Source organism: Culex pipiens, chromosome 3, assembly GCF_016801865.2.
Source record: "Culex pipiens pallens isolate TS chromosome 3, TS_CPP_V2, whole genome shotgun sequence".
Classification (NCBI taxonomy): domain Eukaryota; kingdom Metazoa; phylum Arthropoda; class Insecta; order Diptera; family Culicidae; genus Culex; species Culex pipiens.
Window position 1 is genome coordinate 53,612,027 of NC_068939.1, and position 25,429 is coordinate 53,637,455.

Here is a 25,429-nt window from a genome sequence, read left to right on the forward strand (position 1 = left end):
ATTGATAGGTGAACGAAGATAAATTGAGACTAAGATCAAATGACTTATTTGATACTTTTATGTCGATCATAACTTGATGTTTAATATGACGGCTCATTAATCCGCAAACGAGAGCTTTTGCAATTATTCTACCCAGAAAATTTAAAATTCTCCCCTTGTTTTATTTTATTTATATTTCATCCTAATTGAAATCGCATCCTCTCGTAAACAGCTCAAGCCACCCGCTCTTATCGGCGCATTTCGATTTGTAGGTCAATAAACATAATTTCACCATAAAAACGAACCCATCGTTCAACCTGCTGCTGCAAACAAACAAACAAAAACTCGACCAAACATCGACGACCCTTCTTTCGCTGCGGAGTCGTCGTCGTGTCCCAGGAGGAAAGTCTCCGCTTCCATTTCCCAACTGTCTTCTTGGTTTGGGCAATGGCAAAAACAGAGGAGGACTACGGAGAGTCGATGTGCAACAGGTTGCACCGAACAATGTATAGACGTGTGCCCCTCTTCGGCATCGTTCGCCATGAACACTCCATAAATACGGTTGGGCTAGGGCGTCTATAGCGTTTCAGAGAAGGGTGCTGGTTTTGATGCTGCTTCTATTCCTCATTTCAGTTGAAGGTATAGAGGCTCCTCAGTTTGAAACCGGTACGAGTCCTTTCCCTCAACGTCGTTGGGGTGCCAGTTTTCCGAGTTTCACCTTAATGTTTATTACGTTTTGTAATTATTAGAACAGCACATTAGAGGTAATTTCTTACTTTGCTGCTCATCCGTGTTGCGTTTTATTGCGTACATGTGCGTCAACCCCGGGGAAATACCTGTAACAACTCTCGAAGGGGGAAAACATATGTTTTACGACCGATCCTTTCCCCTCTACCTTTGTCGTCCTGAAGTCAATTCTCGCCATCCGGTGATCATCCCAGTCATTTATCCTCGTCAGGGGAATGTGTTGAACATGTGACACCGTGCTACTCGGAGGTGTATTCAAATAATTGTCCCCAGAACGTCAAAAAAAGTTGACTTGGACGAACCACTCAACCGGCTCGGTCGTTAATTGCCCGTTAAACGAAAGCTATAATTTCTAGCCGGTCCAAATTCTACCGTCATATGCGCCGTAGAGAAACCGCCATTCATCAGCTGAGCGCGTTGACTAATCTTAATCTTTTGCCGAGCTTCCACAAACACACAGCTCGGCGATGGACGATCTCCACAATTGAGTATCGCAAGAGATCAAGGCGCCACAGCAACGCCAAGACGACGACGGCGTTCAATTATGTGGGGAATTTTATTCGTGATGCTACTTAACATCGATTGACCTGGGCCGGGGGGACTACTGCTGGAGACTGCGATACTGAAGCCAAAGTCAGCTGACGGAATAGAGCGGAGCTCGAGATGCCGCGGTGCGAGATTATTTGAATTTAGAACAATCTGCCTAGGGTGACGTCGCTCGTGGAATGCGGGATTCGGAAGTTTTCTTTGTTTCATAAAAATGAACAAAATTCGGTGGTTACGAACTGAACGTCTACCTGATCAACGGGGGTCTATATAGAGTAATTCTCGCTGAAAGTGGACCACTATTTACACAAGGTGCTCAAAAATCAAAAGCAATGTACTTTTCCAATAGCCCCCACCAAGTTATGAAAGAAACCATGTTTGGTTGGTTGAATCTGTCCTCACCTCGGCGCCACGAAGCTAAAACATTTTTTTTAATTGGTAATTTTTTGACTTAGGCGCGTCTACAAAATTGCTAATAACTTTGCAAAACTTCAACGAACCCTTGATGTTTAGGGGTGTTTTGGAAAGGAAATGAGCAGAGCTTTCGAATGCACTTGTCAGAAAAATACCGTTCCATACATTTTTTAGCCATAAAACAACAATGTATTTTTAAAAGTCATTTTTGAAGGCCGGCGCCCCGCTTTATCGAAAAACTGACAAATCCATTCGAAAGCTGAGACGATTTCACATAAAGGACCAATAAATCTAAGGTGTATGTTCCTCCTATCTTTTTTAATCTAATTTTGACTCTGAGAGCGCAGCGCTCCGTTCGTATTTCGGGCGCCCAAAATGTTGCATTAGCTTGCCCCAATTTAAGGTTTTGTCAAACAATATAGGTGCTCACTTTTTAAATGATAGTTTATTATCCAAGGATCAAGATGCACTATCGATAATTGACCAATATTTATGTTTTTGGGTTCTGCCAGGCAATTTAACGTCGAAAAGTTGTTTTTGTTTACTTTTTTTTGTTGTTAAATGTTTATTTACAAGTGGGTAGACATTTTTACTGTAAAACTAATGAATGTAGCATGTAGGAAATTTCACCACGAACATTTTTCTCGAGGAGAAAACGTAATTATGATACTCCAACGTAAAGATATTTGAGTTTTAGTGAGAAAAAAGTGCCAATTTTACAAATTTCTCAGAATTATTGGCCTATTATTTACATGCGGCATATGTTTTGGAACCCAAAGTATGGTTTCTCATAGTTATTTAGGTCGCTGAATTCGGATCTGCAATCAAATTTCAGATAAACAGTGAAATTTCGAGCCACACCCAAAAGTTATTTGCGGTAATATGCTGTAATTTTAATCGCTAGTGAATTCGGTCATATTTCATCTTTTGCTCACCTTTAATTGATATTTTACTCACGGATTTTTTTTATGGAGAATGTTTTCTCCTCGAGAAAAATGTTCGTGGTGAAATTTCCTACATGCTACATTCATTAGTTTTACTGTAAAAATGTCCACCCAATTGTAAATAAGCATTTAACAACAAAAAAAGTAAACAAAAACAACTTTTCGACATTACATTGCCTGGCAGAACCCAAAAACATAAATATTGGTCAATTATCGATAGTGCATCTTGATCCTTGGATAATAAACTATCATTTAAAAAGTGAGCACCTATATTGTTTGACAAAACCTTAAATTGGGGCAAGCTAATGCAACATTTTGGGCGCCCGAAATACGAACGGAGCGCTGCGCTCTCAGAATCAAAATAAGATTAAAAAAGATAGGAGGAACATACACCTTAGATTTATTGGTCCTTTATGTGAAATCGTCTCAGCTTTCGAATGGATTTGTCAGTTTTTCGATAAAGCGGGGCGCTGGTCTTCAAAAATGACTTTTAAAAATACATTGTTGTTTTATGGCTAAAAAATGTATGGAACGGTATTTTTCTGACAAGTGCATTCGAAAGCTCTGCTCATTTCCTTTCCAAAACACCCCTAAACATCAAGGGTTCGTTGAAGTTTTGCAAAGTTATTAGCAATTTTGTAGACGCGCCTAAGTCAAAAAATTACCAATTAAAAAAAATGTTTTAGCTTCGTGGCGCCGAGGTGAGGACAGATTCAACCAACCAAACATGGTTTCTTTCATAACTTGGTGGGGGCTATTGGAAAAGTACATTGCTTTTGATTTTTGAGCACCTTGTGTAAATAGTGGTCCACTTTCAGCGAGAATTACTCATAGTTATTTTGACCATTGGTATTGCTTCAGGTAGCTTCAGTGGACTACGATGGACACTCTGCGCCATGTTGGCTTATTTTGGGACATCCAGGAACTCCCGGAAGACATGGCCTCGATATCTACCTGATCAACGGGATGTATATGGTTATTTTGATCATTGGTATTGCTTCAGATAGCTTCAGTGGACTACGATGTACACTCTGCGCCATGTTGGCTTATTTTTTGACATCCAGGAACTCTCGGAAGACATGGCCTCGATATCTACCTGTTCAACGGAGATCTATATGGTTATTTTGACCATTGGTGTTGCATCAGGTAGCTTCAGTGGACCACGATGAACACTCTGCGCCAAGTTGGCTTATTTTTTGACATCCAGGAATTCCTGGAAGACATGGCCTCGAAATCTACCTGATCAACGGGGATCAATATGGTTATTTTTACCATTGGTATTGCTTCAGATAGCTTCAGTAGACTACGATGGACACTCTACGCCATGTTGGCTTATTTTTTGACATCCAGGAACTCGCGGAAGACATGGCCTCGATATCTACCTGATCAACGGGGATCTATATGGTTATTTTGACCATTGGTATTGACTCAGGTAGCTAAGTATTCATTGTGACTAACTGAAGTTTTTTGAAGCTATACCAATGGTTAACATACCCATATAGACCTCGGTTGATCGGGAAGATATCCAGTCCAAAACTTATGGGAGTTCTTGGATGACCGAAAAAAATCCAACATGGCGCAGAGTGTCCATCATGGTCCACTGATGCTACCTGAAGCTTTACATTAGTGAATAGACCTTCGTTGAACAGGTAGATATTAACCCAAGTAACATTTTTTTCCAGGAGTTTTACAAGAGCTCTTCAAGATAGCTACAGCACAGCAGTTTGGACCGCGGTAGGATAAAACTCTCTTCAAGTACTCTTCCAAACTCCTGAAGAAGTTTTGAAGAGAATTTTATCCTACCGCGGTCCAAACTGCTATGCTGTAGCTATCTTGAAGAGCTCTTGTAGAAATCCTGGAAAAAAAGGTTACTTGGGAAGTTCATAACTTCCGGATGTTCTTGGATAACCCAGAACATCCCAACATGTAGTAGAATATCCAGAATATTCATATTTTCTGATGAATCATACTTTCTGGAATTTTTATTCGAATCAAAGTTTGGTTAATTAAAAGCTTAACTCTACCGAGATTTCAATTCCAATCGCCTCCTGATTCTTTGTAAACATTGTCCAACACCCACTTTGAACAGTGATCATCACCAGCCCCAATCGATCCGCAGCCAATATCCAATGATGACGTCCGCCCGAGTTGCACACGGCAGCACACGACACTCGCCGATCGGCGAACCGGGCCCTGTACGGCAGTTAACTTAATTGAAACTGATTTCGTTAGATATTGCAACTCTTGGTGAGACAATACAAGCCGTCCGGCCTGTAACCAATCCGCTGGATGCCGCCGCTGCTGGCCGAGTGACACCATCTTCATCGACGACGACGACTCAGTTTATAAATATGTTGTGATCATGATCTTTAAATTAATCTTAATTGTTATAAATCTCTTTCCATGTCCGCGAGCGAGTTTTTTCTTCTTCAATTCTGCACTCGCTTTGAAGTTGTGACACCCTTGGAATGGAAAAACAGGGTCTGACCTGCAGATATCAGTTATTTATTATTTATTTACATTCCGCGATCGTGATTCTTAATTTTTGGACCCTTTTTCGAGGGTTTGCCTGAAGCGATTTGAAGATTTTCGTTTCTTTGCTTTTCGCGACTAATGAAAGATAATTTATTTAGTCTTTTATCACTTATATCCTATTTGAGCTGCTGCTAAAATTCGTATCCCTTCTTTTCACTACCCCTTTCCAGACGCAAGCCCTGGCCCTGACACGTCCCAAATCCCCCAAGAAGGAGTCGTCCGTGCCCGTGTCCCCGTCGTCGAACGGTCGTGACCTGGAAATGTCCAGCCCCAAGGGACACCACAACCAGCAGCAGCAGCAGCAGCACCAACAGAACCAGCAAAATCAGCAACAAACCCAACAGCAACAACACTCGTCGGACCACCACCATCCGTCGTCCAACAGTGACAACCTGAACGGCAACTCCTCAACCCCGCACCATCCGGCCATCAGCGTATCCCAGTCGTTGATGGGATCGGCGGCCGTGGCAGCTGCCGCAGCCATCCGATCGCTAACGCCCCGCATCAGTGTGTCCAACTCGTTGACGGCGGAAAATGGCGCGAACAGTGTCGTTGCCAGCTGTAACGCCGGCAACGGACCAACGCCAGTTGCTCCACCACCGCCGCCGCCACCACCAGCCTCGCACACCCCCGGCAGCAACAACGGCGGGCTGGCGGATCGAGTGCCCCAGTCACCGGTGGCCGCCGTTACGGCCGTGGCCGCGGCCATGCAGGACCGGAAGGACTTTGACTTTAGCAAAGTGAACGGTAAGTGGGACAGTAGCGGATGGGAATCAATTAAATTTATTACGGGGGAAAAATCGGAGCCAAACCACGGCCGTTGGGGATTTTGCTGAAGGAGAAAAATATTAATATGATGACGGGGTTTGGAAGCCGCAAAATTATCCCCCCAGATCTGGTGCGCAGGGGATCCCGGGAAAAGAGTAACAATTTATTCTACTGTACAAACATGAATCAAAAAACTATAAGTTTTATGCTTAAATCTATTAATGAATATTATAGGCCTACAAAAAATAATTCACATTTTTTATTTTTTATATGTAAAATGTATCAGACTTTTTTTTTCTAAATTTTCACTAAATGGATTATTTAATGTCACAATCAATCAACGCATGTTATTTTAAAACAAGTTTTATTTAGGCTGATATTGTTTTCTTTAAATGTTAGTTTTCATCTTATGTTTACAGTTTTTTTAACGTTTGTCATCTGAAAATTTATATAAATGTGCTTTAAAACATTAAATTTATGAAAATGTGTAATTTTACCACTTTTCTAGAGTAATACAAATTTCTCAGTTTAAATTGAGGTAAAATTAAAAAAAAATAACCTTCCAAAATTACACCTTTTAAATTTACACATTTACTCACTGTGTAGCCTAGCGGTAACGCTTCCGCCTCATAAGCTGAAGATCGGGAGTCCAATTCCCGGCATGGACCAACACAGCCTGTGGCGAATCGAGACAGCTGTTTTAGCCATGTCATTGAACAGTGATTATGAGCAACTCTCTTCCAAATCGGCCGATTTTGTGAAATTTGATTTTTTTTCTCATTTCTTGATTCCTCTAAAACTTGTGTGGGAAATTCCTTATTATCAAAAAATGCATTTAACTCAATTTGTTCGACCATACAAGTCTCCATATAATTTTTGCAGCTGCAATTTTTGCAGTCCATACAAATATGATATGTAAATAATATTTAATATTATTATTAATTTTTTTTTTATTCACTGAATAGGCAAAGATCAGTCTTATAAAAATAAGCAAATAAATATTTTGACTTCCAGTTATAAATAAAAACTAAGAGATATTTTTTGGCGACCAAAAAATGCTTTTAGCCACAGTGAATGCTGGATAAGTAAAAATACATGAAAATGATACCGTAAAACGGGGTGACTTTGATAGCCGGGGTGACTTTGATAGGTTTGCGATTTTTCCGCAAAATGAAGAGTACAATTAAAATACGTAAGGAATGGTTTAGAATCATACTGACCGTGGTAGAGAAGTGTTCAAAGTACCACGAGAAGAACTTTTCATAAAATTTTGAAAAGTTTAAAAAGTTAGTTAACTATAGTTAAGAAAATGTTGATGAAAGTCATTATTTTAAACTACTCAAAGTGTCATGATTTTCTCAATGAACATGATTTTGAATCGGAAAACGGAATGCATTTTCGGATTCTTTGGACAATTTTCCACTAGGAGAAGGTTAAAAAAGTTTGTAAATAATAAATAATATGTGTTTTTAAAACACAATTAAAAAAATCTCCAGATTTATAGGCAATCTCAGTTGAACAAATTTCATGTAAAATGTGAAAACTTGTGATTTGTGCTTCGAATTCAGTATACAATGCAATATAAATCGATAATTTTATAAACAAAACTAGTTTTAACAAATTTCAAGTAAAATTCCGACTTTTTAACAATTTTACCTAAAATTTATATGTAGTTTGCTAAAAAGCTTATACACTTAGTTAACTAAATATAAACATTGATTTTTTTGCTTAAAAACTATATCAGCTACTTTAGTGATGGTACATTTAGCGTACAAATAAAGTTTGAACATCTTAAATATGATTTTGACAAGAAAAACTATGACTATCAAAGTCACCCCGGAATTTAAACTAAGAATTTTTAACGTAACTATTTTTCTAAACACTATTGCAAAAACTTTTTTTTCCAAAATAGTGCATGGACTTTGTGTGGCCTACCCCAGTACATGTTTTAAAAATAATAATCTTGAGAAAAACCTTACCTGTAGGAAAATCTTACAAAACAAATTGAAATCCTATCAAAGACACCCCGGTTTACGGTATATTTTTCAAAATATATGAAAAGTACCTTAATTTTTTTTAAAATCATATTAAAAAGCAAAAACAAATTTGTAACCACAAAGTTCTTTACCTTTTCAATAAATTTCACCGTTTTGCCTTCCTCACTGAGGTAAGGCTATAATCCCGCTCTAAAATTGAACTTTTTATTTAAAGCTCGAAAACCCACCTTGATGTATACATATCGACTCAGAATCGAAAACTGAACAAATGTCTGTGTGTATGTGTGTGTGTGTGTGTATGTGTGTGTGTATGTGTGTGTATGTGACCAATAATGTCACTCAGTTTTCTCAGCACTGGCTTAACCGATTTTGACCAAATTAGCATTCGACTAAGTTTAGGGTCCCATACGGTGCTATTGAATTGTTTGAAGTCTCGATTAGTAGTTCAAAAGTTATGTATAAAAATGTGTTTTCGTAAATTTTCGGAAGTTGAATAAATGGCAGTAAACTGAACCAAACGTCATCATGTTATACATCGTTAGTTAGGTAATTGAAAGACTTTGAAAGAATTGATAATCTGGCAACCCTGTCTCGAATTTTAACCACTTAAGTGATATTTATGAACTTTTTTGTAGCCGGATCTCACTTAAATGTATGTAAACTATGCCTGGATCCACTATCCTACCCATCATTGGTTAGGTTATCAAAAGACCTTTCCAATGAGTCCAAAACATTGAAGATCTGGCAACCCTGTCTCGAGTTCTGACCACTTAAGTGATATTTATGTACTTTTTTTGTAGCCGGATCTCACTTAAATGTATGTAAACAATGTCCGGATCCATCATCCGACCCATCGTTGATAAGTAAATCGAAAGACCTTTCAACGAGTCTAAAACATTGAAGATCTGGCAACCCTGTCTCGAGATATGTCCACTTAAGTGATATTGATGTACTTTTTTGAAGCCGGATCTTACTTAAATGTATGTAAACTATGTCCGGATCCACTATCCTACCCATCATTGGTTAGGTCATCAAAAGACCTTTCCAATGAGTCCAAAATATTGAAGATCTGGCAACCCTGTCTCGAGATATGGCCACTTAAGTGATATTAATGCACTTTTTGGAAGCCGGATCTCACTTAAATGTATGTAAATTATGACCGGCTCCACTATCCGACCCATCGTTGGTAAGGTAATCAAAAGATGGTTATTCCCTTACTAACCATATTACCCCAAACTACCCTATTATTTTTAGAATCCAAAAATATACTTTTTTTTTATTTGAATTTAATCATAAAATATCTTGAACTTGAAAACGATGCAATTCATAGAAAAAAAAGTTCTTTTGGATGCAAATATAACTTTATTTTTGAAAAATAATTATGAAAAAAAATTGTACTAAGGGTACATTTTCAATACTTTGGATGACATATTCATAAACGTTTATTTAAAATTTGGCCAAGTTTTATGGGTCTAAGCAAGTCACCTAGCAGTATAACTTATAATAGGGAATCGTATTGACATGGTAGAATTTTTTGTTAAGCATTTAGGTACTTTTCAATCAATTAATTTATTTTTAAAGTTTGATATTCGGGAGGTAGTTTTTGACTGAAACCGTACCTTAACTTTAAATAGCTACCAAATAACAGGATTTGTTCTACAAACGTTAATTTTTCAGCCAAGTTTTCTGAAGATGTCTATAATTGAGTTTCGGAAAGTTTTGTAAAAACTGTGAAATATCATTTGGACCCAATCTCACCCCTACCGAGATAAAAAAATATGTGTACATTCTAAGCTTTACAATTTTTTTTTTAAATAAGCTTAAATTGTATTTAATTAGTATATTAATAATGGCCTAAAGGTCAACAAATGGGTGTCATTTTGTAATGCAATGTTTACACAATTGTTTAAAATTAATTAATTTCATCCGGGATGTCCCTCTCATTGGCACAATCGAGGCCCTTCCCGAGGGCCTTTTTGCGGGATAGCCGCGTCGAGTGGCGCTGCACGAGAGGGATCAGACCGGTGACACAGATTTCACTTTGAAGGACTTGTGACTGACTGTGCGGCGGGGGTTTGGTTTCATTTAATTTCGCTAATTGGCGATTGATGGTCAACGCGCTGTGGGATGTGTGCTTGAGTGTTTGGTTTTAAGGATGGGAGAGAATGCTGTTGCTGCTAGGAATTATTAGATATGAAAAGGTTTTTGGCGGTGTTGTTGTTTTGAAAATATGTGATGCCATCAGCGATAAATTGCACAAAAGTGGGATATTTTGATGTGGTGTCCTTGACGAGAGGGTAGATAATTTTGCGGCAAGTTTGAACTGCTGTTGAGAAAAGCCGCACGTGGACGGCGTTATTGGAAATGTCAATTGATTTTACATAAATTTGTTTTGTAGAATGTTTGAGGTTGATATTTGGTAAAATGACATTGTTTATTAAATTATGGACGACAAAAACATTGAAAACAGTACAATAATATTTCAAATGGAAATCACTTTACCTGATTTTCTACTACAACCAATTCCAGCAATTCAACGAAGCTCATACGCTCGTCAAAAGTCCAAGGGATTCCACCGACGGATTACCCTAGGATTAGATAAACTATTACATGTCCCCATCAAATCCGTGTCCCCACGCTGGAAATCCTCCCTGGCAACCGAAACGCTGGAAACAGGTCGTTTTTGGCACTTTTACAACCAACTCCTAACGGTAAGGGGCCTACCAACACACATTTCTAAACATGAAAACCGACACCGGTTTTCCCAACAAACTAAGCAAGAGGGGAAGGGGGGGAGGGTAGGGGGGAATCAGGTGTTCCACGCTCGCTCTACCATTTCAGGACTAGAAAACGAAAGTAAAACCTCGTCGCGATGACGCGAAATACGCCGGCTTTCGGAGCACCGGCTAAAGCTTAGCACGATGAATCGTTTCGGGAAAGCGCCTGGAAGGGGAAGGGGACGTACTAAAACAAACATTGCGTCCCACCCCCAACGCCCCAAAATGGAACGGTGGCACTGATTAAGGTGAGAGGAGGCGGTGGCGGAGAATCGTTTTCCATCAATACTAAAACGATAGCCGCTTTAGCGTAAGCCACGTCGTACTCCTGGTAGGACCGATCCTGGGAGGCACTGAGAGAAAATATTTACGAATGTTTTAAAAAGATTTGTCAAAAGTTCAAAAAGTAATAAATAATTTAATCTTCGACTTTACAATTCAAACATTATCAGAAAAAAATGTCCATTTAAACTCAAACAGAAAAGCTTTGACATCCAATGTGGTTGGAGTAGAGGTATAGTGAGAGCATCCTAATCAAAGAGCCCAGAATCAAATCCCGATGGTCACATTTTTTTGTCGACATGTTTACAGATCAAAACAAACGACTTCCCTCAGTGCACCCAATTCCGCGGATCACGACACATGGGGCCCTCCGCGACGACGCCTAAATTTATGCCCGGCTCGGGTAAATCCGTCGTTCCACCGGCGTGGACAGAGCCGCCGTTCCGTGGAGGGTCCTGTCCAGTGCCAAGTGTGGACACATAGGCCCCAATGCGCGAACGTGCGTGTGTGTGGCGCCTAAATTTACATGCACACAGCGATAGACTGGAACAACTCTGGTCCCCATCCCCCACACAGGCCGTGGATCGAAGGCAGGGATGATGGCCGGGGAACCGCCGGGGAGTGGCGCGTACATGTAGGCGCATAATCCGTTAAATACATATAAACACCATCCGCGCTAAGCGCGCACCAGGACGGATTAAAATACGCGGCGCAACGGCGGCGTTCCAACAAGTTTACGCGCGTTCTACAGGGAGAGCAGAGAGAGTGGGGATGGGTAGAATGATTTTTGTGACTGCGTTCCCGACCCCGGACTCTTCCACCGCCGGCGTATGTTTCTAACCTTGAGGGTATGGTTTCGGGGCCAACGCCGGTTGGCTTTCGGGGTCAATTTTATGAATACGTCAAATGTATTTGCTGGATTTTTTGAGCGTGGGGAAAAAACGGACTTTGGATGAGGGTTCCTAGCAGTGACAAGGTTCTGATAGTTTAATTTAATTCAAAATAACAGTAATTTAAAAATCGTGGTAAAGTCATCTAAGTCATCTAAGAATGTGCACAGCAGGGATGGAATAATCGCAAAAAAATCAATTTCGCTTGCGAACTTTCTTCACCCGCGAAAGAGAGAGGAGGCAAATCACGCAAAAGAAAATCGCTACCGAACTTCTCCAAGAAAATCAATCTGCTGATGATTTTTGGTGAATTTCCTTGTCAGCACCACTTAAACAAATTTATTTCACTTTGTTTACACACATTGCCCATCTACAAAATGTGACAGGTCATTGTTCGCCGTGTGACATTACACTTGCAAGAGTAGTAGTGAAAAAGATGATCCGCCGAATAATCAAGATGATGATTTTTTTAGATTCATTTTACCGATCTTTCGTGCGCGAGAGAGGAAAGCCAAGCTCCCTTCGGATTTTTTCTCCTGATGAACGTCCAATGATTTTCTTTTGATGATGATTATTCCATCGCTGGTGCACAGATTTTGAGTTAAAAAAAAATACATTTTGCCTCGTGAAATGTGTTAATCTACATCTTTTACTGTGTAATTGCAATTTTCCAACAGAAATTGAGATAAAATAACATCGAAAAAAAGGTAATAATGAAAGAGATGAAAAAATATTATTCAACTTAATTTTGTAATTTTTTCTTCTATTTTAAGTGTAAAACAGTTTAACAAATTTTGCTAGATTTTTTCAATTATCTGTTGGTGGCAAAAAACGAAATAATTTGAGAATTTCTGCAAAGTCTCAATTTCTGATAAGCTACACCCAACCGGCGGTCGCATGATTTTGATGCATGGCAGCATGAAAGTATATCAGAATCTGCATGAAAACTGTCCTCATGCATTTTTTGCGATGTAGGGGTATGACATTTTTGCCCGTTACCGACAATTATCGGCATTACCAACGGCTGTTTGATTGTATTGCAGTAAAAAAAACCCTAATAGAACGAGGATTGAACCATCAACTTCTAGGTTGCTGATCCGACACGCTACCACCGCGCCATGGACGCTTGATGAATGGTGAGGGACAGAGCGCGAACATAATGTTCTCTCTAGATTGTTGCTCGGGGACGCGCCAGCATTCTATGTGTTGGTGAGAACGAACGTGTTTACACGCGGGCAAAAATGATCTATGGGCTTGCTGCAAAAAATGTAATAAAATATAACATTTTCTGCAGCAAATTCACTGTTGCAGATTTTGAGATATATTTTTCGTTTGGGTGTAATTGACCGTTAGTATGAAAAAAAAATCCACCCAAACCAATGATTGGACATGGTTTCTGGGACCATTCTGCACCTCTGGGCAGAGTTTCAAAATATTTGCCGGCAGAAATTTCGAATACGGTCAGTTTTAGTATTTTGAGTAGAAATTAAGCAGAAATCGCATGTAAAATGCGTAGGAAAAGATCAAAGTTTCAATGTTTTACCTCTAAAATGTTACTGGTCATTATTTTAAATTGTACTTACATGTAGCAGAATGATATAACAACGATTCACGAGACTGACTTAGCCAAGTGACTCAAGTACAATATTTACAAGTTAATACGTAAATATTTAAAAAAAAAACTTTTAAATTTTACATTAAAAAAAATGTGCATATATTGCCATTGTTGTCAGTACTTCAATATGTTTCTCTTATTTTACATAATTTTAGCAGATTTGTCATTCTTATGATAAAGATAACCTTGGAAAATACACACATTTCTTATAGAAACATAAGTAAGCCAATCTCTTTGAAATGAGCCTTTTTTAAAGTTTTAATTATTTTATTTTTAATAATCTTTAATAAACTTTGAATAATAGCAGCTGTCCTTACACAAATCCTTCTTTTAAGAAAATTCCAGCCTAGGAATTTAAAATTTAAACTCAGAATTGCAACTAAAAAGCACTTTAGAATAATGTTGGTCAATGCATGGTTTTCAAATTAAAATCGTTTTGAATTTTTTTAAATGCAGTATAATGTTCGTATTTTTTTTAAATACATTATTTTCTAAAATTAGAGAAAATCTTACATTTCACCTTTTTGAACTTAGTTGATACGGCCTCTTTTTGCTAAAATGTCGAAATATTTTTATTGAAAGAGCCAAAAGTTCACAAAATTCGCATTGATAAAAGGATCATTAACTCCTGAGATATGAGTGATCAAAAACGAGGGATAATTGGGCAACACTGAGTAAATCTCTTTTTTCAGTTTTGTTTTTTTTTTCATATTTGCCCGGCCATACTTTAGCAATAAAAGGCCGTCTCAACAACTTTCATAAAAGCAAAATGTAGAGAATTTTCTAAGCATTTCTGAATATTCTGAAAGATGGCATTTTATGTCCCGTAAAACGAATAAAAAAAAGATTTAAAAAAAAAACAATTTTGAGTGACAAAAAGTGATTAAACACCAGCAAAAAAAAAAAAAAAATCGAGTCTATAATTTTTTTATGTGGTCCTAATCCATACCTACAACTTTGCCCAAGATACCAAATCGATCCAAAAAATTCTTCAAAAATATAAATATTTGATTTTTTTCATAACATTTGTGTTTGGACAGCTGCCAAATTTGTACGGAAAATGATATGGACAAACGAATGATGCAAAAATGCTATTTAAAAAAATGCAAAAAAAATCGGATGACCAAAATCTAAAAAAAAATACTGAAATGCTTTGGTGTAATTAGTTATCAATTTCTAGCTTGGTTGTTCCAATGAAAAAAAAAATTAAATGGGTTATATATTTGCATAAAAATGCATGAAAAAAAGAGAACAAATTAAACTCAACACAACAATTTTTTTATCTTTAAATAATTTTTTAAAAGAATAAAAAATGTATACAAAAAACCTGAGTAGTTTTTATTGCAGCCATTTTCTAAAATTGAATTTATCGAGTATATTTTTATAAATTCATGTTATGTTTAACAAAAAAAAAATTTCTGAGCTCTTTTTAAAATTTAAAATTTATGTTTGGAATTAATAATCAATGATCAAATAAGAAATATGGTACACTGTGTATTTAAAAAAATGAAAACGGAAAGTTCATAATTATTCGCTATATTCTTTTTTCAAACCATAAAACAAAACAGTCAAAACTCATCTGGCATCTACTGTAAATCCAACATAAAGCTGTCCCTATGTGTGTCATTGTGTGTGTGTGTGTGTGTGTGTGTCACCACCACCAAGGCGCGCTAAAAATTTCAAAATACCAGTTTTGATTAATTGAATGCAGTTTACTCTCCTCTAAAATCCTAAATTTATATGTTTCGGATGGATTTTCCCCAAATCTTTTTTTTTTGCGCTAGGAACATTTTGATTTAGTCTGATTCCATCGGCACGAAGCTATCGCAACATGTGTGTGTGTTTGCTTGTGTGACGGCGCTGTGTTTAGATTTGTAATCACAATTTGCAGTGTGAGTGTTTTCATCGTTCATCAAGCAGAATCCCACATGTGCTCAAAAATGTGTGTATGTGTGTGTCTGTGTGTTTGTGAGCACACAGCCGAACGGGAAAGCGGATTAAGGTGCGATTCAAAATTAGACGGGATTAAAATTACAGACGAGAATGATTAAAGAGCGAATCACTGCCGCAGAAAAAATGTTTACGAAATCTCGCGAGGGGTTCAATACAACATGTTAAGCAAACACGACTTTTGAAAGACACGAAATAGGGGTCGTGCCAACTCTAATGAAGGATAAGGGGCTGCGGCACTCGAGGTCGAATCGTGCGTGTTTTATTGAAAAGGAATTATCCTTCGATAAACAGCGCACACACACACACGCACACAAACACACAGACACACACACGATACCAACTAGTCGAGGCTCGTTTCGGGGCTTTGTAACAAAACACACACAAACACACACACACACACACACACACACACACACACACACACACACACACACACACACACAACCTCGTAGGATAAAGAAATCTTGGATTGCTGCTGCAGGCACGAACTGAGGGATAAAATTATAAATCCAGTATGTGTGTGTGTGTGATTCTGTGTAAGTTTACTTTACGGTGTAGTGCAGTTCGAAATATTGTCCATACTAAGGATATTTAGGACAAACATGTGTCTAACCAACGAAGGGTTACCTCCAAGTTTACGTTTACACAATTCACAAATTACATCGGGCCCCCTTGTGAGTATGGACGTATGTGTGTGTGGCATTTGTGTGTGCTCACTCTGGCGACGAGATGTGATGGTGATGATGATGGGCCGGATTATGATGTGCTCGAGGGGCTCGCCGACTGCCAGTTGTGCCAGGGTGAAAAGGTAAAGGTTTGTTATATTCAAATTAGTCACGTTCTTTGCTAATCACGCGCTTTGTCCTCCTTTAGCTGGCTTTGATGTGTGCTGGATTAGTATTTTTTGTTAGCATTTTTTGTTAAAAAATCTTCATCTTAAATTAAAAAAATACGGATCAGAAAATCATCAAAGATAATGGGAATCCTTAAAAAATCTGGAACTCTTAAAAGATTCTGAACATAAAAAAAATCGGATTCTGAAAATTCTGCAAAGTTTTTGGAAATCTGTAAAGTTTACTAATTTTTCAAATGACGTAGATCAAGGAGAACCATTTCCGCTAAACCATGCATCTACCACCTTTGAACTCATCATCAGATTATGCCGAACTTCCTCTCAACTGACCACGTTGCCATGAGAACCTCACCCCAATACACTAATAAACCAAAACCGGAAGGTCATCCTCGACGTCCTTCCACCGCGGTAGCGTTCTAAACTCCATAATTTGATGAACCTCACGCCACGGTTCGTCAAGGGCTCACAAAGCCAAAGTGGCACGCCCGGACATGTGTCATTATTGGCAATCGGAGAAAAAGCCTTTCAGACCAACCGGAAGTTCTGGGCATCCATCATCGGCCTTGCCCACTGGACCAGCAGGCGCCAACGTGTTGAGTGTCCAAAACTGCGTGTGCAACTATGAATATCGGATTCAAAGAGCGGTGTGGAATGCGTGACCATTTGGCCGTTTTGGAATGGCCTCGCGGCAGCTGGCTGGTGTTGTCCAGGGAGTGACCCTTCCACGGTGAGCCCAGAGTTGGGGCCGTCCGTGCGTGTATTACTGTGTACATTAGTAATAAAGATAAAAATGATAATCCGCCGGGGCGCACCATCGTGGTGGTGGCGGTGGCCGGCAATCGAACGCAACGTAATATCCTTGCTTCGTGGAATCGATGGTAAGGGAAGCGTTTGGTGCGATGGTGAACTTTGTAGAACTGGTTGAAACCACTTAAAAAAGAATCGATGAAATTCTAGGTAACTACGAAATCAAAACTAAATCTCGGGGAATTGAAGATACGGAGGATCTGGGAATCCTTGAATAATTTAAGAGAATTTTAAGAGAATCTGGGAATCCTAAGAGATTCTGGGAATCCTGAGACATTTCGGAAATTCTATAAGATTCAGGGAATCTTTGAAGATTCCGAAAATCCTAAAACATTCTGATAATCCTAAGAGATTCTGGGAATCCTAAGAGATTCTTGGAATCCTAAGAGATTCTGGGAATTCTAAGAAATCTGGGGAATCCTTGAAGATCTTTAGAATCCTTAAATCTCGGAGAATCCTAAAAGTTTCTGGGAATCTTAAAAGAATCTGGGAATCCTAAGAGATTCTGGAAACCTAAGAGATTCCGCGAATCCTAAGAGATTCTGGGAATCTTGCATGATTCCGAGAATCCATAAAGATTCTGGTAATTCTAAGAGATTCTGGGAATCCTAAGAGATTCTTTGAATCATAAGATATTCTGGGAATCCTAAGAAATTCTGGGAATCCTTGAAGATTCTTAGAATCCTTAAAGATTCTGATAATCCTAAAAGATTGTGGGAATCTTAAGAGAATATGTGAATCCTAAGAGATTCTGGAAATCCTAAGGGATTCCGCAAACGCTAAGAGATTCTGGGAATCCTTGAAGATTCTGTGAAGCCTTAAAGATTCTTAGAATCCCAAGAGATTCTGGTAATCCTTAGAGACTCTGGGAATCCTAAGAGATTCTGGGAATCCATCCTTGAAGATTCTGAGAATCCTTAAAGATTCTGTTAATTCTAAGAGATCCTAAGAGAATCTTGGAATCCTAAGAGATTCTGAGAATCCTTGAAGGTTCTGAGAATCCTTGAAGATTCTGAGAATCCTTCAAACTTATGAGGACTCTCTGAGAGTATTTTATTTCTAGACGATACTGGAAGCCCTTAAAATTTCTGACTATCCTGGGAGATTGTGATACTCCTGAAAGAATCTAAACATTTCAAAAGACTCTAAATTTCGAACAAATCTCCGCTCTATCACACCGTCACAAAGAGGCCCTCCGGATATCGGGCCACCAACCGGTGTGCAAGTCCGCCGCCACACTTAGTAACCAGCGCTGGCTTCGGGCCGGGGGCCCACTAATAAACCGGTTCAATTACGTCGATGTCGTTCGGCGCGCCCATATCGTCGCGAGGATTGAATTCGAAAAATAAACAAATTCTCATTCAGCGCGATCCAGAACTGGCCGCGCGAGGATATGTGCGTGGATTTTCCGGGCCAAAACTGGAGTTTGTTTGGAATTTGTTTTCTTGCCGGCGAGCCAGCTCACGCCTAAGCCTGAATCATTCATCCCGCCACGTAGCGCAGCAGGTGGGGAGTGGGAGTTTTGTAGTTTGCTTGTGTTGGTACGAAACAACACAAACAAGGATAAAGCGAGTGATACAGTGTGAAGAGTTGGGCGTGTTGATCCGGTGAGGACCTAGATAAGTGGACTTGGGTTTGCTGGAATCATCTTGGGAATCGTAAGAGATTCTGAGTATCGTAAGAGATTCTGATCATCGTAAAGGATTCTGAGAATCGTAAGAGATTCTGAGAATCTTTAAAGATTCTGAGAATCGTACGAGATTCTGAGAATCTTTAAAGATTCTGAGAATCGTAAGAGATTTTAAGAATCGCAAGAGATTCAGAGAATCGTATGAGATTCTGAGAATCGTAAGCGATTCTGAGAATCCTAAGAGATTCTGAGAATCGTAAGAGATTCTGAGAATCTTTAGAGATTCTGAGAATCGTAAGAGATTCAGAAAATCATGAGAGATTCTGAGAATCGCTAGAGATTCTGAGAATCGCAAGAGATTCAGAGAATCGCAAGAGATTCTGAGAATAGTAGGAGATTCTGAGAGATTCTGAGAATCGTAAGAGATTGTGGGAATCCAGAGAAAGCAAGGTCCACGTCCATTACTCTGTGCTAAAACTGCAAGCCCAGAAAGAGCGCGTCCGGACTTTGCCACGAGGACATGTGTTCCTCGGCGGCAGTTGGCCAACCCATGTAAATTTGCTCGACTACAGTGACGCACTAAGCCGGCGATAAAAAAGTAAAACAAATCCCTAATCCGAAAGGATTCAACCGGTCAGGAAGGACTATTGGCGGTGGCGAAAAAAAAAGCTAGCAACTCGCTCTGTACGGCCGTGGGATTAACGAGGTGGCCCCCAGGATTGATGGCGTAAAATCGGGAATTGATGAACGTCGTTGGCGTCGTCCTCTTGGACGGCCTCGCACACACACGATGTCTCGTGACAGCTAGGATTCTAGTTTCGCGCCTCCACCCACGCTGGGAACTCGCGGATGAAAACGGATTTCGCGCTCTTTATTTATGTATAAACCTCTAACCTACAAAACGGCCCGGGTCCCTCTCCGTCCGGAGAGCTCGGATGGTGCAGTGCAGGATCTAGCGTTGCAGTGCAAACAAACATGCAAGAAAGCAGGTTTCCTCTGCGGGTACGGTTGGTCTAACTTTTTTTTGTGTAAGTTTATTCCAGGTATTTGGAACACGGTGCCGGTGTGGGTGCAATTTTTCCACGGCACGGGAAATGTGGTAGGTGCGGCGCTGAACGGCGGATAAAGAGCCGCGCTAAAAACAAAACATTTCCAAATTTCACCTCTTTCCTGACGAATCCATGGTGTGTATTGGATGCTACTGCTGGTTGAACAGCTGAAGTGGTGGCATAGTGGGTGAAACTAGACGAAATAACAGATTACAAAAAAAAATCCATATGGATTCTAGGATTTCTGGGATATTTAGAAATCATCACAGTTCAAAGAACCCAAAGGATATGGCTGATTGGGAATTATCTAGATTCTGAGATCTCCTCAAAGATTTGAGGAGAGGTTCTTGAATCTCTAAGCATAGAATCAGCTGTTATCAATGATTTTCATATAAGATTCTTGCAATCATCAAAATTGGAGAGCTAAGAAACAGTAACATTCGAGATCATAGATACACTAGGATCTGATCATCAAGCAATCTGGAAAGCATGTGGCTTGAAAGCTCTTCAAACGAAATCTCAGTGCTGCTAGAACAAACATTACGGAACATAAAGTCGAGATATCGGGAATCCCGAGATTCTTAGACTTTAGAACGTTGATTATCAAGATTCTCGAAATATAATTATTGAGAACTGAGATCGTACTGTAACGTCGAAATTTCAAAAATTATGTCCACATGAACCTCAAAGCAAACCCACTGTTGCAACGTTGGCTCTGTCGTTGCTACATTTGTTGCATGTTTTTCGGCAAGTTCTCTCCACTGTGACGTTCACTTGGCTCTCTCGCTGCTGCTGCTGTCCTGACCGGTACAAACCATCCATCCAACCGGCTTCGCCAGCATGCTGTTGAGCCAGGGAGGATCAGGAAGTTCGACTCGCTCGTTGTTGCGGCTTAGCGCCGCCAACCCGGGGCCGAACGACGTTCGCGGGAAGAATCCACGAAGGATGGTCGTCGCAACGTACTGGGACTTCAATACGCTGAATTATAGATGTTTGAAAGTTTTAGTATTAAACATAGAACAGTATTACGGATGGTTTGGTGAAGGCTTCCAAAAAGCCTGATTGGAAACCATTTTGCTAAGAGAAAATTACTAAATCAAATGAAATTTCCCAAAACACCTTAAATCGGGTCTCCCCATGCGAAACTCTGTTCCGAATCCGGAATATCGATTTCCCACATCGCCATCGTCCCCCACCCGGAGAACCCATTCTTCATAGAGTAAATCCCTTTTCTTGGAGGATTTTCTTAATCCGAAATCACATAAACTCGAGAAGACGTCGTAACCGGCACGGAAAGCTTCCCCGCCGGCCCGTCCGGAATCCTCTCTGCCAGCGACGACCACCAGAAATAAGGCACACATACACACGTTGGTTCATTGGCAAATCCTTTCACAAACTTCAACTGTCAGTAAGGGTAGTTTTGTCTGCTATTTATCGTTAAAACTAAAGTCTGCAGATTAGATTTTTAACCATTTCCCTGAGTGTATAAGTCTTAATCTCAAAAAAAGTAAAAAAATAAATTTAAAATAATGTTTAATGACTGATAAACAATAATATTATAAATGAACCTTTTTTTATTTGATTTGTTTAACGATAGTTATAAAAAAATGATTGAACCTGTTATCAGATATTCAGTAAATATATAAAAGTTTATGAAAAACGTTCTTATCAAGTTTAAGATCTACTTCTTCTAAAACTTTTTTTCTCAAAATTCGAAAAAGTATTCCAATTTGATGAAAACAAATTCTTGAACAGCATCAAGGTTTCTTGAAGGTTTCTTGAAGTATGTTTTTAAAGTTCTTTTCACAAACAGTTCCATCGTTTATTTGTGTTGGGCAAAAAAAAAAAACATTTTTTTTTTACTTTTGCAAAAAAAAATATGTTTTATGCCCTTTGGAAATTAAAATATTATTTTTAACGAGTTAAGAAAATTTCACACAAGTTTCACTTTTTAACATTGAAAATATGAAGAATGGTTTCCAAGATATCATTGACTGAAAATTGAGGGTGTCAATTTGTGATTTTTTTAAATAGGCAAGGATGAACACTATTTTTAAAACACACACTAAAAAAAATCAAAAAACATTTTTAGAAAATTAATAATATTTTCATGTGTTTTTTTTTTTTCAACATGAGTTTGTGTGCTTTTCGAGATGCTTTCCAAAAAACACTGTTCAAAAAATCATTGTGTTGCTAAAAGCAAAATGTCCATCATACCCTAAAGCTCAAAAGTTGTCAATTTTTGTCTACTAAAAAATATCAATAATAAAAAAATATCGATAATTATATTAAAATTTTACAAAATCGATATTTTTGTGACAGAAAATTATTGCAAAATGCAATTATAATCTACAACATTACCCCAGATACCAAATCGATCAAAGACAGCAACCCCAAAATTTGTATGAAGAAACTATGCAAAATTGCAAAATGCAAAATTTGAACATGAGGAATCGAAAGCCAAAGTTTCATAGAAATAAAATAATACATAAATTAAAATCAGGAATTTTTTTTTTGCAAAATCTTGTTGTAAACAAAGCCTAAGCGGCCTGTATCGGTGATTGATCAATTTTCGAATTGTATATTTTTTAAATACTTTGAATTGTTCGTCTGCACGTCTTTTAGGTGTTTTTTATATTATATATTTTATCAGAAGGAATGGCACACATTTATTATTTTTTTATGTTCTTATGAAATTAAGAATGTTCAAACATGGTTTTACTTGTGAATTTAGTAACAAATATAATATTTTATATGATTGAAAAATGCATATAAAATGCTACATGAAACATGTTGTGAGGTTAAACTTTCATTAAATTTAGTTGAGGGTATTAAAACCAGAAAGAAAACTTCAGATTTTATTGGAATATGTTCAGAGCCAATTAAATAAACTTAGTAAGTTTGATTGTACCAAACCATGTCCAGTCCACGGTACTCTTCTTTGCAGAATTTCCATTCATCTTCCGTTTCCAGTCGCCGTCGTCCCGCACACACAACCAAACCTGATCCCAATACATACAATCGACTTAATCCAAGGCATTATCCTTACTCCATTCCTCACTATTCACTCTCACTCTCCCCACACATCCTTCCCGAAGACGAATCCGATTCCTTCCGGTGCTTCCTTCGGCTACCACAAGCGCACGTTCGCGTTGTCTCGGCAAAACCACGTGTAAACGTTTCCACCAACCCCCATTTCCTTTTCCTTCAGTCACATCCGTAATAAAAGTAATCCTTTTCCACCCATTGCTGGCCGTGAGGACGAAGAAAAACCAACACCACCAAGGCGCGCGACTCCTGCCGGCAAACTCTTTATCATCATCGTCCTGCTGAGGAACGTGGCGCGAATTCGTCCTCGCACACACACCCACACGTGCACCGTCGTTGTCCTCATCAACGTCGTCCTTTCAGCTTTGGGTTTTGCCTGTGTGTGCAATGACAACAATCCGTCGTGGTTTCTTCGTGTTAATCATACACCCTCGCGATATCGTGTTCTCTTCACATTGTTTCGAGCGGTGTCGGGACTAACATTTCAAAAGGACTCATCGTTTTTCGAATTTCACAAACAAGCTTTGTTTTCAAAATTTCGATGCACCCTCACAAAAAGTGAATCTCAAAAACGCTCATCCTGCTTCTCAGGATGAAAGGATGACGATGACATCCGTCCTTTGGCGACGACGACGAGGATTACCCTTCTGCGTATCATTCCCCCAGCCCTTATCCCCGCAGATACAACACGAAGCGCGGCAGCGGCTGAAGATTTATTGTTAGTAAATCCACATCCACCCACTCTTGCCGAGGAGGGGGGAGGAAGGGGTGCCAGGATATCGGATGCCGACGCGAAAGGATTCAGATTTGCAGGGTTGAGAGGAGGACTTGGCCTCTTGAAGAGATTCCGTGTTTTTTTGGCATTGAGCAGAGGCGTATCAAAATAGTAGTTTATGCAACAAGTTGCAAAAAGAGGATTTTTTCAGCACGAGTGCTGAAAAAATCAAGTTTTGCAACGAGTTCCATACAACATTTTTTGCAATTCCGAAAAACACCCATTGAGTGAAATTTTAAGTCAAATTTTCATGTATTTTGTCAATAAATCGTTTAAATCAAATTTTTTTGAAAAGGCGTCATCCATAAAGTACGTACGCTCTTAGGGGGGGAGGGGGGGTTACCATATGTGTGACAAGATGTGACGAAGGGGGGAGAGGGGGTTTGCGAGACTGTGACGTCACACTAAGTTTTTTTATGAATGCATAATATTAATTCGAATTTTGTACAATTAAATGTGAAGTTCGTTTCCTCAATTTTTTGATTACTATAATTTTTACTATTACTATTAAGCATCACATTATAATTGATAATATAGTCAAAACTCTATTTTTTATTCAGCTTGAACTTTAATATTTTCCAATTTCTGGCTTGACACAAACAAATGCTTTGAAATCAGGGTGTTCATAAGAAAGCTGCTACAAATGGTTTGAACTTTTAAGATGCAAAGCTGTGAAAAACATGTTTTCATGATTTTTTTTAAACTTGAAAGTTATGCCAGGTCTTCTAATTTCTATGGGGTAAAAATCTGCTTTTTCATATCGCTTTGTTAATTCTTAAAAAAAATATTTGCGTGTATTTTATTAGACAACCTACTATTTTTTTAATATTATATTAAAATTGGCAAAATACCAAAATTATGTGAGTTAAAAGAAATAAAATAAAAATAAATACTGCAAAAAATCCCATCGAAAACAAGGGGGGGGGGGGTCTGGCAAAATATAACGTTCTTTTTGTGGGGGGGGTTTGACCTTGCGTGACAAAGTGTGACCTAGGGGGAGAGGGGGCGTTTATTTTGGCCGATTTTTACGTGACATACTTTATGGATGACGCCAAAGTGTTACTTTTCGAAACAAGTGCTGAAAAGTTCAACTTTTCAGCACCCATTTCAGTGCTGAAAAGTAGAACTTTTCAGCATTTATTTTAAAAAGTGTTGCTATTCGATTCTGTTATTTTTGGTGCAGAAAAGTAGGCTATTTTGTCGTTCAAGAATGACAGGAAAAGTAAGTAGTTTCACGACGGAATTGCAAAAACATTTGTTTCATAATAGCAAATCTGATATATAATTTATCGCGATTTTACGAAAAACATTTTTGAAAAAGTTGGAAGTCGTTGATCATGACCATTAAATGTCACCCGTGCGACACACACGACGAAAAAATGAGAATAAAAAAAAAAAGCAACTGTATATAACCTATATACATCAACATTTTTGTATTTGTCTACTCTACAACTTTGTAGAACTTTGCTACACTCTAAAAAATTACCCTGCAAAGATAGAAAAAACACTAAATATTGTTATGAAAATTGTTGTTCTAAATGAAAAAATACCCTTTAGAATTATTGCATATTCGAAAAGTACATAAAATTTCTCATAAATTTACATGTGCCAAAATTGTTTACAGTTGAGTAACGAAAAATGGCAGAGTTTTTTAAACTTTTTTTTTTTACTTTTTCCAAGAAAAATGCGTTTTTTCTTAATTCTGAGTACGCTATCAAATCGAGCGTCCAATTTTACATAAATGTTCATTTGACACCAAATTTCCAAACCATCACAATTTTAGATTGAAAATAACGTCTCTTTTGCATGTTCAAAAATAG

The 25,429-nt window shown here is 38.6% G+C and overlaps 1 protein-coding gene across 2 annotated transcripts in view; it reads left to right on the forward strand.

Moving 5' to 3' along the window:
- LOC120430653 (uncharacterized) overlaps nucleotides 1-25,429 on the forward strand; it is a 194,090-nt gene that overhangs the window by 74,932 nt on the left and 93,729 nt on the right. For both annotated transcript variants that reach the window (XM_052709273.1, XM_052709274.1), the window contains exon 2: nucleotides 5,336-5,912. In XM_052709273.1, the coding sequence (XP_052565233.1) occupies nucleotides 5,336-5,912 (577 nt within the window). The remainder of the gene's footprint in view (nucleotides 1-5,335; nucleotides 5,913-25,429) is intronic.